Source organism: Cnephaeus nilssonii, assembly GCF_951640355.1.
Source record: "Cnephaeus nilssonii genome assembly, chromosome: 4".
Lineage (NCBI taxonomy): Eukaryota > Metazoa > Chordata > Mammalia > Chiroptera > Vespertilionidae > Cnephaeus > Cnephaeus nilssonii.
This window is the reverse complement of record NC_137075.1, coordinates 47,400,655-47,419,538: the sequence shown is the minus strand read 5'-3', so window position 1 is coordinate 47,419,538 and position 18,884 is coordinate 47,400,655. Positions and strand designations below refer to the sequence as shown.

Sequence of the window (18,884 nt, the reverse complement as noted above, 5' to 3'; positions counted from 1 at the left end):
TTGATATTTGGCTCTGTTGACTAATGAGTTTGTCGACCACTGGTATAGACTAAACAATTATTTGGGAAAACTATGGGAAAATAAATTTTGGTCACCTAAATGTTAAGGAAAATGCTGGAGAGCTGAGGTAGTGTGTCCAAGTAAGTATTAAGGTAGACATCTATAGGTAGTGGAAAATTTGTATACATTTGTGGTCTGTCCTTTTTCTCCTGGTGATCTGAATAAAACCTTAATTTTTTTCTTTTCCTTTTTTTTTTAAAAAAAACAGCTTTATTGTGGTATAATTTACAACCTGTAAAATCTGCCCATTATAAGTGTACAGTTCACTAATTTCTAGTATATTTATATAGCTATGCAACCATCACCACACATAAAATCATTTTTAAGAAAAATTTATTTCTCCAAATTTAGATTCGAATTTTTATTCATCCCTACTCATTTTTCACTATCCAACTTAGTCACAACTTTTCTTTATAATTTTCTTCTCCTATTCTGGTGAATATTGACCTCTCCTTTCTCTGACCTCTGTAATACTTGTCTTTCCCCAAGGACTGATTTTAGATATCGATTACCCAGAACTATACATATAACTTAAGAGGAAGCAAAACTAAGCCCTCTTCTATCCCCCAAACTCTTTGTCATACTACTTGAAATCTTTTACCACAGATCCTAAAACCCCAGCATTAGAAATATTTATCTATTGAATATAGATTGAATATTAGCTGGCAAATAGTATTGTGTCAATGTTAAATTTTTTAAATTTGATATTCATTATATAGAGAATATCTTCGTTCTTAGGAGATACTTCCTGAAGTATTTAGGGGAAATAATTATAATGCTTGTAACTTATTCTAAGGTGGTTCAGCAAAATAACATTAGTAATCTATAATAATATAAGTGTAATATGCTAATTAGACCAGACAGCTGAACGACCTTCCGGACATCCTTCCCGACAAAGCCATGGTGGCAGGGACTGAGGCAGAGGCAGTTAGGGGCTATCAGGCAGGCAGGCAGAGAGGTTAGGGGTGATCAGGCAGGCAGGTGAGCAGTTAGGGCTGATCAGGCAGGCAGGCGAGTGGTTAGGAGCCAGTGTGTTTGATTCCTGATCAGGCACATACCCAGGTTGTGGATTCAATCCCTGGTTGGGGCATGTATGGGAGGCAATCAATCGATGTTTCTCACATCGATGCCTTCTCTCTCTCTTTCCCCCTCTCCTTTTTTCTCTCTCTAGAACCAATGAAAAACATATCCTCAGCCCTAACTGGTTTGGCTCAATGGATAGAGTGCCGGCCTGTGGATGGAAGGGTCCCATGTTCGATTCTGGTCAAGGGCACATGCCTGGGTTGCGGGCTCCACCCCCAGTAGGGGGAATGCAGGAGGCAGCCAATCAATGATTCTCTCTCATCATTGATGTTCCTATCTCTCTCTCCCTCTCCTTTCCTCTCTGAAATCAATAAAAATATATATATTTTAAAAATATCCTCAGGTGAGGGTTTTTTTTAAAGAAAATGTAATAGGAAGAAGGGTATACATCTGAAAATTTATCTAATACAGAGTCATTATGCTAGACCAGTGATGGGCAACCTTTTGAGCTTGGTGTGTCAAACTTCGCCAAAAAACTGAGCATAACTCGGGTAGTGTGTCACTTTGAGGAAAAAACATTATTTTGCAAATGTTTCATCCTCAGGAGCAGCAAATGTTTCATCCTCGGTATGCGGCTGCCTCAGCAGCAGCGTGCCATCAGAAATGGCTACGCGTGTCAGTGCTGACACGCGTGTCATAGGTTTGCCATCACTGTGCTAGACTAATGACAGCATAATGGAATTTCTGGGCACATTTGAAAAGGGTTCCCAAGCATCACAAACTCAAGTTGCAGTTTGCTTCGGTAACAATAGCATGATTATCACTCTCATGAGAGAGGCTCCTGTGTCATAGAAGACCCTAGTGAATTAAGAGTATCTTGAAAGACTCTGGTGAAATCCACTTAGGAAATTGAGAATGGAATTTAATTTGTGAATCCTTTTTTCAGTATTCATTATTCAATTGGGAAGAGAAACCAGTGAGACTGGTAATCTATTTCAATACTTCTTTAATAATGCTCTGAATTTATACAATAGTATGCCTAATTACTGTGGCTGCACGATATGCAGTGGTTCTTTATTCTCCCCACCATCATTAAGGCAGGGGCAGAAGTAGGAATAAAGTTTCTCCGTGAAAGTACTACTGAAGGTGTAAATGTGGGTCATGGTTTTAGCATTGTAGAAGGACACCTGCCCTCCTTCATAATCTAAGTATATGCCCACCTTGTCAAGGTTGTTAGTCAGCTTCACACTGCAAGAAGGCAAATCTAGAGCCTTTAGATCATTTTGGTTCCTTAGTCTTAAAAGCCAGAATCCTTGCTCAGGAGTTAGAGGACAGCTGCCTTTCCGAATGATGGATTCTCTGACAACGCCAACTGTCCACTTTGTCTTCTTTGCTACTTCTACTTCCCAGTACCATTTTCCAGATGTGAAGCCTTTTGAGCCCAGCACAGCCACACTTGAGTCAAACCTCTCTGGATCATCGGGCATTACCTGCTTAATGTCACCATGCCACACACTGGTTCGGTTTTTGGACAGCACCAAATTTGGGTGCGCTGTTTTAGGGTCCAGAGTTAATGGAAATAAGCCTAGGAAGAAAATAAGAGAAAGCAGGGCATGGGAGAAAAGGGGTTAATGCATATTCCCATAGTAGAAGTCAGTATTTATATAAACACCAATAATTTATCTCCCCATGCACATATATTCTTAGGCAGGTAATTACTTATATATACTCGTTACTGTTTTGGTATCTATGTGGCTATATTCTAGACATTTTTGTATTTGTGATAAAAATTAGACTGTACTCTGAAGCAATTTATTCTCTAATAAAGAAAACAATACAAATAATATAAATCTGTACTAGTAAGTGTCAGAAAATACAAATGCTGAAGAGGTAACACTTAGGTAAATTTGTCCTAGGAAAGCTTTCTAAGGACAATAACTATTTCCATTGTGATATAATATCTATGAAATGTATTCAGGATGCTTTGGGTAAACAGAGGCAAAAAAGCAATGGGTTAAAAACAATAGCTTATGTGGGAGATAACATAAGGGCTTGCCTGTTATAGTCAGTCAAGACCGAGCTAACTGATAGAGACTTTAGAGGACAATGATGAAAAGTTTATATTTGGTTTCTTAGATAATGAGACTTTTGAGATCTAGAATGATCAGAATGTGGTCCATAATCTAAGTGGTTACCAGTTTTGGAGAAGATAGTACAGAAATCAAGAGTGAGCTCTTAGAAATGTTCATAGCAATCTGACAATAATTTTATGTCAGTTGAAGATAATAATAAAAAAACTGGGCTTAATTCCACTTAAAACTGTTACTTAATTCCACTTTTTCAAGTAATTAATTTATATTGTGTCTACAAACATATCAGTCCATAACAGGTTGAGATTTTAAAAACTGGTGTTTTATTCCACCAGGTTTATTTATAATAACAAATAATATTGTGTAAGTTTATCACAGGGAATTTAACAAGCATTGGTTTAGACAAATCAGTGGGCAGCAGGATAAAAAAGAATTTCTAAATAAAGAGAGGTTGGAAATATACCAGCAAAAAGATGGCACAAATTCTAGGTAAGAGATAATTGAACGTTGGCATAAATTTTCACAAAGAAAACAAAAATGATGTATGTTCACATCATGGACACAGATACATATATAGATTTGTTGTTAATGGGTTTATTTATCCTCAGAAGCAAGATCACTCCAGTCCAATTTTCTCTTCCCAGAAAGGCCAAAGTCTTTTCCGTTATCCCAGGGATTTCTTTTTCTAACATGAGACTTTGAAGAATTCTGAAATTTTCAATACAGTTTGAATCCTCTCCTTCACATATCCCCATCCACCTTGGGTTGTTACTCTTCCCATTGTGAGGACTAGGATTTTTCTGAAGGTATAAAGACTTCTTACCAACCTATTTAGAGCCCCAAACTGCTCTTGTCACCAAGCTTCTGACACCACCAGCTAGCTCAGTCTGCACTGGCTCTGACGATTTCCTAGGAGTCAGTTTTGTGTCCTCTCTTTTCTTCTCATGCCATATTCAGTCCAACAGTAAGTTTTGTCAGCTCCACCTTTAAAATATATTCTGAGCCTACTCAGAATATATAGACAAATAACTTCCAAAAATACCACTGCCCTGGCACAACTGCAATAACTTTTTAACTGTTCTCTTTCCACTCTTGCCCATCTGCAACCTATTCTGCCACAACTTGAATGAGCTTATCCATTTCTCCTACTCAAGACACTCTTATGCTACAGAGCAAACAAGACCTACATGACCACCTCTCTGACCTCATCTGACACCACATTGCCCTTATTTAATTTGGTCCAATCACCTTTGCCTTTTGGCTGGTCCTTGAACATACCAATCTCATTCATACTTCAGGGCTTTTACATTTTTCTTGTTCCCAAACACTTTTCCCCCATATGGTTCACTCCTTTTACATTTTTTAGGCCTTTGTTCATGCATGTTCAGTAAAATGTTAATGATAGAATCTAGGTTGGTATAGGAGTATTCATTGTAAAATTCTTTAAACTTTTCTGTATGTTTAGAAATTTCCACAATAAAATGTAAGGATGGGGGAGTTGCCTTCTCAGAGAAGTTTTCTCTGGCCATTCTCTATAAAATAGCATGTTCATCCCTGGCTGGTTTGGCTTAGTGGATAGAGTATCGGCCTGCGGACTGAAGGGTCCGCTCGATCCCCAGTGAGGGGTGTGCAGGAGGCAGCCAATCAATGATTCTCTCATCATTGATGTTTCTCTCTCTCTCCCTCTTCTTTCCTCTCTGAAATCAATAAAAATATATTTTAAAAAATAGCATGTTCATCCATCCATCACTTTTGGACTATTAGTCTACTTTATATTTTCTTATATATATTTATTGAGTGTGCCTTGCTTTATTTTCTTCACAATGGTTATCACTATGTGAAATCATTTATTTGTTCATTGTCCATCTCCTCCACTAGAATATAATCTCTGGTAGGGCAGGGACATCATTTGTTTTGTTTCCTCATGTATCTCCAAAATTTGGAACTGTTCTTAGGTGTTCAAGTAACTGTTTGCTAAATAAGTAAGTGAACTTCAAGGTTCTAATTGAAACCTTGGCACCAGCTAAATCCACCATGCCTCATATTCCTGTTATCCAGAATATAGACCCCTCCAATGATTTATCCTCTAACATGCTCTTGTCCCCATTATTGTGTTCTTTACTTCCTCTGCCTTCACCCATCTTCCCACTGCTCCCACCAAACCTTTCCACTCTGCCCTTTGGAACTAACTTCCTTGCTAATTAACTCTCCTGCATCCTCAGTTCACAGAATTCTCTCATCACCTCCTTACTCTAACAGAAACCTGGCTGGTTCTTCCTCCAGAAATACAGATTCCAAAAGTTCAAAAGACTATTTATTTTCTAAATTCAGATGCCAGTGATCCAATAGCCACCACTGCCACTTCCAGCTCCATACTCTACTCCTCATCCTTATGCAAAATAAAAATAAAAATAAAAATCACTTTTCACTTGAGGCTTTTGCCATTCAATTTCATGTTACTCTCAATCTCTGTTTGAGGCTATTATGTACAAACTTCCTATTATATATACTCCCTGCACTTTGGCTTAATTTTACTCCTCTACCCCAAATCCAGCCCATCATCCCAAGTGATTTTACTGCCTGTGGATATACATGGAATAGAGTGACAGCTATCAGAGGGGAGGGGAGTTGGGGGAACAGTGCCAGTTAGTGACTTTTGACTGCATTTCAGCTGTCCATGTCAATGACCATATTCTAGACCTTATAGTCATCAGGAACTGTTCATTCTCTAAAATCTTAAGCTCAGATATCCCATTGTCTTATTTTTTGAGTTTTCTCAATCTCATTTCCCCCTACAACCATTGCTTCACTTCAATAATCTAGTCCCTGATTTTTCCTTATTAGCCCAAGCTATATACTTCCTGGCTTTACATCCTTTCCTAAACAGTTTAGCAATGGCAGCTTTGTTACCAATAACTTCAACACTTATTTTATTTTCTGCAGCACCTGCTAAGCAACTCTGCAAATCTGAATCTATCCAGCTATTCAAATCCACATCCTAATTCCTGACCACTGAAGGAAAAAAAATCACAAAATTATACATATGGATACCACACAGATTCATTATTGCTACTTTATGCTTGACCATCAGCACTGCCCAGAATTCCTGTATATCCCAAATCAGATCATCTCCAGTTCCTCACAACAGCCTTCAACTCCCTCCTCAAACTTCTATTCCACCAGTCCCTCTCATTCTTTTTATTTTTAGAATCCTGCTATCTTTTATTAAGTCACACAATAAAGAGATTGGCAAAATTATAAAACAATGTCACTCACTAATATTTTAGGTTTTGAAATATATAGGTCTTTTTTCATAGTAATACATTGTTTATGTTCACATATAATAGGTTCATTGTTATTTTTAAATGAATATTTTAAAGTTTTCCTAATTTTAATTTATAATACATAAATATCGACAGCTATAAATCACAGAATCAAAAGTCCTTTGGGGTCCTCAGTAAGTTTTAGAGTGTTACAGGGTCCTGAGGCCAACATTTAAGAACATTATTCTAGACTGTACACTCTGTGAGGGCACAGGTTACATCTGTCTTTATCACTACTTTATCCTACATGGTAGGTATTTGAAAAGTGGCTGGCAATACTTATTGAAAAGTGATTGACTGAATGACTGTATGACCGAATGAATGAGACTCAAATTAGACCTTGTCGGGCATTCCAGAGAGAGGGAACAGTCTGATAAAAAGGTCCAAAAACAAGAAAGTAAGGATTTTAGAAAAAGAGTACTCATTCTCTCATTAGATCTCACTCACTCTCCCCTATTTCCACCAATCATCCCCTTTCTGATAGCGTTGATTTCTGCCTTTCTGCAGGCTGCTTCCCTTCGGTATGCTTTTTAAAACTTTATTTTTATTGTTGAAACTATTACAGCTGTCCTCATTTCCCCCCTCTTTTCCCACCTCCACCCAACCCCCACACCCTCTTCCCTCTGGCCATCACCACACTGTTGTCTGTGTCTATGGATTATATGCATATATGTTCTTTGGAGAATCCCATCACCTTCTTTCATCCTGTTCCCCCAACTACCCTCCCCTCTGATAACTGTCACTCTATTCCATGTATCCATGCTGCTGTTTCTATTTTGTTTGTCAGTTTATTTCGTCCATTAGATTCCACATATAAGTGAGAACATATGGTATTTGTCTTTCTCTGCCTGATTTATCTCACTTAGCACAATAATCTCCAGGTCTACCCATGCTGTCAAAAAAAAGTAAGAGTTCCTTCTTTTTATGGTCACATAGTATTCCCTTGTGTAAATATAACAAAGCTTTTTTTTTTTTTTTTTTTTTAATCCAGTCATATACTAATGGGCATTTGGGCTGTTTCCAGATCTTGGCTATTGTAAATAATACTGCTATAAACATAGGGGTGCATATATTCCTTCTGATTGGTGTTTCAGGGTTCCTAGGATATATTCCCAGAAGTAGGATATTTTCCACAGGGGCTGCACCAGTCTGCATTCTCACCACCAGTGCATTAGGATTCCCTCTTCTCCACATCCTCACCAGCACTTGTTGTTTGTTGATTTATTGGTGGTAGCCATTCTGGCATGTGTGAGGTGGTATCTTGTGCTTTAATTTGCATCCCTCTGATGATTAATAATGTTGAACATTTTTCATATGTCTATTGGCCATCTGTGTGCCAATTTCTATTCAGATTCTTTGCCCATTTTTAAATTGGATTGTTTGTCTTTCTGGTGTTGAGTTTTACAAGTTTTTTATATATTTTGGAAATTAACTCCTTATCAGATGTGTCATTGGCAAATATGTTCTCCCATATAGTGGGTTCCAGTTTAATTTTGTTGATGGTTTCTTTTGCTGTACAGAAGCTTTTCAGTTTAGTAATCCAATTTGTTTATTTTTTTTCCCCTTGCTCTAGGAGATATATTAGCAAAAATGTTGCTATGAGCACTGGCCAGTTTTTCTCAGTGGTAGAGTTCGGCCTATGGACCAGAGGGTCTCAGGTTCAATTCCCAGTCAAGGGGGTGGAGGAGGCAATCAATTGATGTGTCTCTCTCTCATGTCAATGTTTCTGTCTCTCCCTCCTCCCTCCCTCCCACTCTCTCTAAGAAAAAAATCAATAGAAAAAATATCCTCAAAGTGAGGATCATATATATAGTAATGGCCTGGTGCACGAAATTCATGCACAGGGGGTCCACTCAGTCCAGCCTGCACCCTCTCCAATCAGGGACCCCTCAGGGGAAGTCTGACTGCCGATTTAGGCCTGATTCCGGGGATCAAGCCTAAACCGGCAGTCGGACTTCCCTCTCACAATCTGGGACCACTGGTTCCTAACTGCTCACCTGCCTGCCTGATTGCCCCTAACTGCCCCTGCTGCCAGCCTGGTCACCCCCAACTGCCCCCCCCCTGCTGGCCTGGTCGCCCCTTACTGCCCCCCCTGATGGCCTGGTCACCCTCAGCTGCCCCACCCTGCCGACCTGGTCGCCCCACGTAGCCTGCTGTTCAGTCATTTGGTCGTCCCTCACTAACCCCCCTGCCGGCCTGGTCGCCCCATGTAGCCTGCTGTTAGGTCGTCCATCTGATTGTTTCAGTAGTGACAGCTCCTGGCTTTTTATATATTACTAGAAGCCCGGTGCATGAAATTTGTGCACGGCGGGGGGTTGTCCCTCAGCCCAGCCTGTACCCTCTCTAATCTGGGACTCCTGGAGGGATGTCCGACTGCCCGTTTAGGCCCGATCCCAGTGGGATCGGGCCTAAACGGGCAGTCGGACATCCCTCTCACAATCCAGGACTGCTGGCTCCCAACTGCTTGCCTGCCTGCCTTCCTGATTGCCCCTAACCGCTTCTGCCTGCCAGCCTGATCACCCCCTAACCACTCTGCTGCCAGCCTGATTGATGCCTAACTGCCCCTCTGCCAGCCTGTTTGCCCCCAACTTCCCTCCTCTGCCAGCCTGGTCACCCCTAACTGCCCTCTCCTGCAGGGTTGATCACCTCCAACTGCCCTCCCTTGCAAGCCTGGTCCCTCTCAACTGCCCTCCCTTGCAGGCCGGGTGCCTCCCAACTGCCCTCTCCTGCTGGCCATCTTATAGTGGCCATCTTGTGTCCACATGGGGGCAGGATCTTTGACCACATGGGGGCAGCTATATTGTGTGTTGCAGTGATGACCAATCTGTATATTACTCTTTTATTAGATAGGATAGAGGCCTGGTACAGGGGTGGGGGCCAGCTGGTTTGCCCTGAAGGGTGTCCCGGATGAGGGTGGGGTTCCCTTGGGGTGTGGAGCGGCCTGAGCGAGGGGCCTGTGGTGGTTTGCAGGCCGGCCACGCCCCCTGGCAACCCAAGGGGAGGCCCTGGTATCTGGAATTTATTTTCCTTCTACAATTGAAACTTTGTAGCCTGGAGCAGAGCCAAGCCTGCTGCTCCCTCCGGGCGGCAGCCATCTCTGTGGCAGTTAATTCACCTTCTACAATTGAAACTTTGTAGCCTTAAGCGGGTGAGCCCGGCCAGGGTGTGCGGAAAGCTTTGCTTCCCTTGTTGCCGCCAGCAACCCTGGCCTGCTCTCTCAAGCTCCATTCTGCCGCCATTTGTTTGAATTTGTTTACCTTCTATAATTGAAACTTTGTAGCTTGAGTGGAGGCTTAGGCCTGCAACGGCTATGGAAAGCTTGGCTTCCTCTGTTACCTAGGAAACCTTGCTCACTGTGGCTGTAGCCATTTTGGATTGGGGTTAATTTGCATATTCGCCCTGATTGGCTGGTGGGCGTGGCTTGGCTGGTGGGTGTGGCCTATGTAGCGGGGTGATGGTTAATTTGCATATTACCATTTTATTATAGAGGATATATATTTTTTAATATATATATTATATATTATTTTATATATTATATATTATATATATATATGAGAAACATCTGGGATTTTACTGGCTATGTTTTCTTCCAGGGTTGTTATGGTTTTATTACTTACATTTAAGTATTTTATCCATTTTGAGTTTATTCTTGTGTATGGTGTAAGTTGGTGGTCTAGTTTCTTTTTTTAAGATTTTTTTTGTAGATTTTTAAGGAGAGGGAAAGGGAGAGGAAGAGAGAAAAATGTCGATGTGTGAGTAAGACATCATTCAGCTACGTCCCTCACACCCTTGACCTGTGATCAAGCCTGCAACCTGGATATGTGCCCTGACTGGGAATCAACTGGCAACCTTTTGGTGCACAGACGATGCCCAACCAACTGAGCCACAACAGCCAGGGCAGTCTAGTTTCATTTTTTTGCATGTACCTGTCCATTTTTCCCCAGCACCATTTACTGAAGAGACTTTTTTTTTAAATATTTTTATTGATTTTTTACAGAGAGGAAGGGAGAAGGATAGAGAGCTAGAAACATCGATGAGAGAGAAACATCGACCAGCTGCCTCCTGCACACCCCTTACCGGGGATGTGCCCGCAACCAATGTACATGCCCTTGACCGGAATCAAACCTGGGACCTCTCAGTCCGCAGGCCGACGCTCTATCCACTGAGCCAAACCGGTTTCGGCTGAAGAGACTTTCTTTACTTTATTGTATTTTCTTGCCTCTTTTGTAAAATACTAATTGGCCATAAAGGTGTGGGTTGACTTCTGGGCTCTCTGTTCTGTTCCATTGATCTATATGCCTGTTCTTATGCCAGTACCAGGCTGTTTTGATTACAGTGGTCTTATAATATAGTTTGATATCAGATATTGTAATACCTCCAACTTTGTTCTTTTTTCTTAAGATTGCTGAGGCTATTCAGCGTTTCTTTTTGATTCCATATAAATTTTTGAAATATTTTTTCTAGATCTGTGAAATATGCCATTGGTATTTTAGTAGGAATCATGTTGAATCTATAGATTACTTTGGGTAGTATGGACATTTTAATGATATTAATTCATCCAATCCATGAACATAGTATAGTCCTCTTTTTACTCTGTTTCCCACACTCACATCTTCCCTACTTAGTGAAACTTCTCAAATGAGTGATCTATTCACTTCACTACTACCCTCATCCAAATCACTCCTGGAATTCTTCTCTGGAATCATTCTTTATTATCTAGTCTCTCCCTTGCCTTTGGCTTAGCTATTAATAATTTTTCACCTACATGGCTACTGCAAACTCTAAATTTGTATTCCAGTCTCTTGGGAGCAGAAACTATATCTTTTATTTTTATGTGCTTGTGATGTGTTCCAATAAAACTTTACTTCCAAACAGGCAGCTGTATTTGCCCCAAAGAAATTAAAACACAAAGATTTGTAAAAAAAAAAATGTTTACACAAATTTATTGATAAAAGCCATAAACTAGGAACTACACAAATGTGAATCAATTGGTGAATGAATATGCAAATTGCAATGTATCCATAAAACATGATTACTGATACATGCAAGGTGAATCTCAGAAAGCATTATTCTAAGTGAAAAAAGCCAGACACAAAAGCCTACAGAATATATAATTCCACTTATATGAGATTTTAGAAAAGACACAAGTGGGAAAAAGCAGATTTAGTGACTCTCAGGGGTTAGGGGTAGAGGAAGGGATTGACTGCAAAGAGATACGCAGGAATTTTTTAGGATGATAAAAAATTTTTATATCTTGATTTTGCAGATGTTTACATAAGCATATATATTTGTCAAAACTCATCAAATTGTACACTTTTAAATGATGAGTTTATATCTATGAGGTTTTTTTTTTTTTTGCTTAATACCTTCACCTTTTTCACTCAGTCCCCCAGCACCCTCCCCTCTGACAGCTGTCAGTCTGTTCTCTATATCTATGAATCTATTTCTATTTTGTTTATTTTGTTCATTAGATTCCACATATAAGTGAAATCATATGGTATTTGTGTTTCTTTGACTGGCTTATTTTACTTAGCATAATATTCTTAAGGTCCTTCCATGCTGTTGCAAAAGGTAAGGTTTCCTTTTTCTTTACGACTGAGTAGTATTCCATTGTGTAAATGTAACACAGCTTTCTTATCCACTCATCTACTGATGGGCACAGACAACAGTATGATGATAACCAGAGGGAAATGGGGGTTGAGGGAAGTAGAAGAGAATAAAGGGGGAATAAATGGTGATGGAAGGAGACTTGACTAGTGTGGTGAATAGAGTAAAATGTATTATAGAATTGTACACTTGAAACCTACATACTTGTATTAACCAATGTCACACCAATAAAATTTTAAATGATGATTTTCTTCTATGTTAATTATGTCTTAATAAAGCTGATTTTTTAATTGTCAATGATCTGGAAAAATTGTTAACAGGGATAGATTTGTGATTTTCATTAAGTCAGTAACTACTAATAATAACGAACCTATGTAAATTCTATAAAAAACTTGTAGAATTTTGTATTTATATAAATATTTTTATTTAGAATTTTATGTTCTTGAAATACCATTTGTGTTCTTTTGTCCTGCTCAATTCTTTGGTATCTGCAGGATGATAAAAACTTAGAGTGCATATTAGGCACACATATTAAAATTATTGGGGTTTTGGTGTGTTGTTTTTTGTTTTTTGTTTTTTGTTTTTTGAAGCACTGAAGATCTGTAAACAATCTCCTAAGATATTATACTCCATTTTATGAACATCAAACAAAAAGGACCTATAAAGACCCTATTACATTCAAAGAGTATATACAATAAACTCCTTCAGGGCAGAAAAGTTCCAGATATTTATATAACTGATTTAGCAAAACAGTATAAAATATTAGTTGTCACATTTGACAGAAAAATTAAAATCATAGGCTGAGAGGTAATTCTGACATTAGATTCTATTTACCAGTAAAACGCCATAAATTCTTAATTCATGGTACCAGAGGAAATTCTGTCATACCAACTAGCTTTCTTTTGCTAAACTCTACTCTTCCCCCTGCCCCAGACTCTAAAGTATTAATTAGGGCCACAGAAGAGGTCCCACAGATGAAACATACATTAGGAGCCCCAGGAACCAATAGCTGCTACCCACTGATACCTGGAGAGAGAATGGACTGCATTTCCCTCCACATCATGTACTGGATGGGACCTTTGTACAGGCCAAAGTTCAGCTTTCTGGCGATAAGCTCTCTGGGTGTCAGCACTTTTATTCCTTTCTCCAAGCTGCAAGGGACATAAATAATTTATTTTAGATATCCTCCAGGGGCTGAAGATAGGGTAATAATACCATATGGAAATACCACTTACCTATCTAAGAAAGGTGTGATGTCCTAGAAGAGGAAAAGAGAAATAGAGAAGTTAGATGCCTGTTCATCAACGGCAGAAATTTCTTTGGTGATACTGGCCATCACTGGGATTTGATTGTTAATACTGGGACCCTGTGCAGATGGTCCCCATTCCATCGCCACCTCTCATCCTCCCTATGTCTTTTCTGATCTGCATCCTTCATCTAACCCAAGATAAACTGGTCTTATCTTGCTCTTATTTTCTAGCTCCCTATTACATGGAATAAGAGAGAAGTTAAGGTTAGGCTACATTTCCCTATACTGCCATAGTCTCAGGAGAATACAGGAGGTCAAGCATGTCAAACTCTCAGCCTGCAGGCCACATGCAGCCCACAATGAATATTTTTGAGGCCCAGACAATATAACGGTATGTAAGAAACATTTTAATAAAAATTTTGTAATTTAATTTTTACAATATCCTGTTATACATAACCTATACTAATAAAAGGGTAATATGCTAATTAGACTGGATAGACTGGACGTCCTTCTGGACAAAGCTGCTGCAGCTGCGAGGGCCGAGGAGGGCCAGCAGCCAGCAGTGGCGGCAGCAGCGGGGTGATGGGCCCAGTTGCCTCCCGGGGAGCAGGCCTAAGCTGTCAATAAGTCATCCCCTGAGGGCTCCTGGACTGTGAGAGGAGGCAGGCTGGGCTGAGGGACCTCCTCCCTGCCTCCTGTGCACATTTGTGCACTGGGCCTCTAGTTATTAATAATGAACTACAATATTCGCTAATGACTGATTACTATAATCGTGTTGCATTCATTTCCCTTATGCGCCTTATGTGCAGGCGCATCATTTCTCTCCACTAATACTAGCAGCGAATATTTTAGCAGCCAATTGCCACGTCATTAGTCTTGTACTGACTTGTTTGGTATGCACAACAGGAAATACTTCACTTTTAGAGAACAAGAAAAATAGGTTTATTTGCTTTACGCTTGTTAATTTGTGCAGTTATTCTGGTAAGTTAATGTTCAAGAAAAAATATTAATTTTTATTAAAATGTTCTATTATTTTATGTTAATGATTACTCATTCATTTCAGCTCTTTGTATTCAGCATGTCTCTATCAAAATAAACCTACGTTTCTATGAAAATTGAAGCCTTTGTTTTTTTGCGGCCCACATAAACTTAAACCTTGTTTATTTGGCCCGTGTTAGCCTTTGAGTTGACATGCTTGCAGTAGGTATTCCCTCCCCAAGGCCACTTTTCCTTACTCTGGCTAGTTAAACTACTGAATGCTCAAGTGGTAACCAATGCCACATTAGAAGTGAACCTTCAATGACCAAAGATTGGCAAATAGCTTTTCAAACAGATCAATGTATGATTGCTGAGAGCCAAAAATACAGCTTAGGTTGCAACATTTTTATTTTTAAGAAATAAAGCTTCAAAGTTCTTTCTGAAGAAGTATTAAAACATACTGTTATTATTGGAATTTTATTGTCTTCTTTTCTAGGAGGGTGAAAGGAAAGCTTTCTATTGAGTGTAAGGCAAAAGTAGCTTCCTACTTTTCTCCCAGAGAATTTTTTTAATTTATTTTTTTTATTGTTGACATTATTGCAGATGTCCAGCATTCCCCCCTTTGCCTCCCTCCATCCAGCCCTTGGCAGGATTTTCCCCCCTCATTGTGGGAAATCCTTTCTGACCCTTTCCCCCCTAGTAGCATACCCATAGTCATGTTGATATGGAGTCTTACTTTGAGAAAGTTGAAGGAGTTCTGCTCTTCCATCCGTGCCTGGATGCTCACCAACATATCCTTGACTAGGAGATACTGTTCCTGAAGCTGGTTCAGATTCAGCTCCATTTCCTCAATCAAGACTTTCCCCTCTTCCCGGAGCTCATTTAAAATGTCCTTTTCTTTGCCGTGCAGAAATTGGTGCAGCTTTAGAAACTCCACGGAGATGTGCTGCTGCAGATGTAGCTTGTTTTCCTGGAAACCTCCATGATCATCACCAAGGTAATTCCTGAGACTAGCTCTTGGGGATGGGGGCCCACACCACCAATACTCACACAACTTGGGAAATACCAGAATGGGAAAATGCATTTAAATGCAATATCAACATTGAACCATACTAAAAGGAGCCCTTTTTGTGGCAGATGGGGAGACTTACTCCATCTTTCTCAGCTAGTTTAACAGTTCAGGATGAAACAGTCAAAAGTGACCGGCAGGTTCCTATTGCAGTACTGAGGTGGTAACCATTGCCATATGAAATAAGACTCTGGGGTTAATCAAACATTCTAGAATGAATGATAATACTCTCCTACCCAGAAGTATAAGCCAATATCTACCAAGGGATACTGTTATACTGGGGTCGTAAGGAGGTGGGGGTGGGGGAAGGCGGGTGCTCCTGCTGTCAGGACAATATAAAAGAAGAGATGGGAGCCCTGGCCAGAGTGGCTCAGTTGGTTGGGCATTGTCCCATGCACTGAAAGGTTGCCGGTTCAATTCCCTTTCAGGGTACATGCCCAGGTTGCAGGCATGCAGGAGGCAGCCGATTGAAGTTCCACTCTCACATTGAAGTTTCTCTCTCTCCCTCTCCCTTCCTCTCTCTAAAAAAATCAACAGCATTTAAAAAAAAGAAGAAGAAGAAGAAGAAGAAGAAGAAGAAGAAGAAGAAGAAGAAGAAGAAGAAGAAGAAGAAGAAGAAGAAGAAGAAGAAGAAGAAGAAGAAGAAGGAGAAAAGTTGGGAAATGTTTGAAGCACTAAAATTGATAACTGATATACTTGCAGCTTTTTTCTTAGATCAGGCGTCCTCAAACTACGGCCCGCAGGCCACATGCGGGTGTTTTTGCCGTTTTGTTTTTTTACTTCAAAATAAGATATGTGCAGTGTGCATAGGAATTTGTTCATAGTTTTTTTTAAAACTATAGTCCGGCCCTCCAACGGTCTGAGGGACAGTGAACTGGCCCCCTGTTTAAAAAGTTTGAGGACCCCTGTCTTAGATGACCTCAACATCCTCATAGGTGAGCCATCTGAATAACTTGGCTTCTTGGTTCCTTATTCTCATTTCTAGTGATTTCCACCTTTATCTATTAATTCTTAGTTACACTGAGGATTTTATCACCCCCAGAAATTTCACCATCTCTAAAATGAGCTTTTCACTCAGGTATCCCTACTGCAATTTTAGGTCTCATTGAAACCTGTGCACTGACCCCTTCATTTCTATTTCTTCAACTTCTTCTGTCTTTATGTCCCCTCTTATCTAGCTTGGACTCTATGGCCCATCATTGTTGTTGTACTCTTAAAATAATCTTAACTCTCTCTTTCCTCTAGCTCACACTTTCCTAGTTTTCCTTTCACTACTATTTCTCAGGCTTACTTGTTAGTTCTACAGTTACTTGATTTTCTGTCATGGACTCTTTTTCCTTCTCATTCTATATCCAACTGTCTATTTAACATCCACACTCACACCTAACATCTAATGAATCACTCCATCCAGATTATTATTTTTTTAATCTCCAAAGCATATGCTGAAGCTGTTTACTTCTTTCCATCTCCACTGCCTCTCTAGACGAAGCTACCATCATCATTCTATGGGGTCATGTGGTAGCCTTCTAACCATTATTCTTGTCGTTATCTCTCTTAATTCATTCTCCACACAGCCACCAGACTGAAATTTTCAAAATGAAAAGCATTTCTTTGGACATAGCTATCTTTAGTGGATTTGCCATAGATAAATTTCTTATTTTGCCATAAAAAAAGAGGAAAGACCAGAGAAACCACAACCCCACAAAAATCACCCAGCAACTGAACCATCAAAAGGAGGAGCATATTCGGGGAAAGGCCAGTGTACTCTCTCTGCTTATCAACTATAGGGAACTTACTCCACTGCTATGTTCCTTTCCACCCTACTGTGTCCATTCTTTAATTTTATAACCCAAGTTTCACTTAGTGTATTGACACTATATGTATAGTTACCTTCCCACCCAAATAGCTAAAGTTATAAGGAGGGTATATTCTAGTTCTATCTCATAACCCCTACCCTGCTCCTCACCTTGTAAGCAGCAATAGCGTCTTTCTGCGTGTTCCTCAGGGACTGAAGTTCCTTCAGGGTTGCCTCCAGTTGACCCTTAATGATGTTAAACTCCTCCTGGGAATACCACATAAATTCAGCCCACACTGACTTGGGAGAGGAAGGGCCATAAGGGACATCTCCCCCAAGCCCTGGAATGTCAGGGGAAAAAGCCAGCTCTTTCCTTTCCCCTATGTCATAGTTCCTGTCTCTTCCAGGAATAGTGAAGGAAATTATAAGGGGTTTGAGGAAGGTAACAGGACTCTATACATTCTCTACTCTGGTTACACTGTTCTACCTATACCTTTACTCACATTGTTCTCACTTAGAATAGTTATTTCTTCCTTTTGCCCATCCAAATCCAAATGATTTTCACGTTCAAACTTTCTTTCACCATATGTCCCCTGAATGTTTCAGTTTTTTCTAATCTTTTCTGAAATTCTAAACATTTATGAATTACTAATTTGACAAAATTTAGGTCTCAATAGTAAACTCTAAAATTACTTCTGTTGTTTTTTCATTTTGACTAAATTTCAAGCGTTTTATAACAAGAGCAGTGTTGTATGCATTCACATTCTGCATGGTGTCTAGTAGAGCACTATCATGGCAGGGTTTAGGTAAATATTTGCTTAATTGAATAGTAGGCTACAGCTTTTCCACTACTCCTTTCCTATATTAGCACCTCTAGAGAAAGAACATTGTAAGATATATTGTATTTTCTGAGCATTCTGATCTTTCTAATAATCATCTGAGTAAAGGGGTGAAATTGGAAGAGAGAAGAAGTCCTACAGAAAATATTTTCCCCAGCTCTCCTAACGGATTGTTCAAGGCTCACCCACCATGAAGAAATGGACAGCGTCAGAGATCTGAAGGAACTCTTTAGACTGCCCTACAGACAACCGAGCATCTTTGCATTGAAAACAGATCAGCTTCCCTTCTGGCTTACTGAACAGTTTCAGGTTCTCTCCATGTTCTGGGCACTGTGGATGGCCCTTGAGTAAGGGTAGCTCCTTAATCTTCTCTACCAGCTTCTCCAGTACAAGGTTGAATGCACAGTTGGCATATTGACACATCATCTTACACTTAGGACAGAATGTTTCCTTTGTTTGCTGCTTCCAAAAGTTTTGAATACAGGCCTGGCAGAAGTTGTGGCCACAGGTTAGCATAAGTGGATCCCGGAACCAGTCATTACACAGTAGACAGTGTAGCTCCTTAGTAATATCTTGTATCTGCCCTTTAGAGGGTATCTGAGTGATCAAACCATTCACTTCAATGTAGTTGCCTTGGTCAGAGGTGGAGGAGGTTTTGGGAGATACCTTTGGAAAAGAACAGTTAAAATGAGTTCTCTATCTAGCTATCCACTCCAGGATAGTAGACTCCACTCCTAAAGAAGTTGAGCATTGGTGCAGCCAAAGTAAAAGCACCATAATCTCTTCTTTGGAAATGATCCAGTAAATTTTGTAACATCATCATTTATTATTACTTTTAACACTATTTAAAC

The 18,884-nt window shown here is 39.9% G+C and overlaps 1 protein-coding gene across 1 annotated transcript; it reads right to left on the bottom strand.

Moving 5' to 3' along the window:
- Positions 1-2,126: 2,126 nt before the first annotated feature.
- On the bottom strand, positions 2,127-18,549 carry TRIM69 (tripartite motif containing 69; the record flags this gene model as incomplete). The annotated part of the gene is made up of 5 exons (XM_079768013.1): positions 2,127-2,668; positions 13,130-13,254; positions 13,339-13,361; positions 15,067-15,384; positions 18,223-18,549. The coding sequence occupies 5 exons, from the start codon at positions 18,547-18,549 to the stop codon at positions 2,127-2,129; spliced, it is 1,335 nt and encodes a 444-aa protein (XP_079624139.1).
- Between the last annotated feature and the right edge of the window lie 335 nt (positions 18,550-18,884).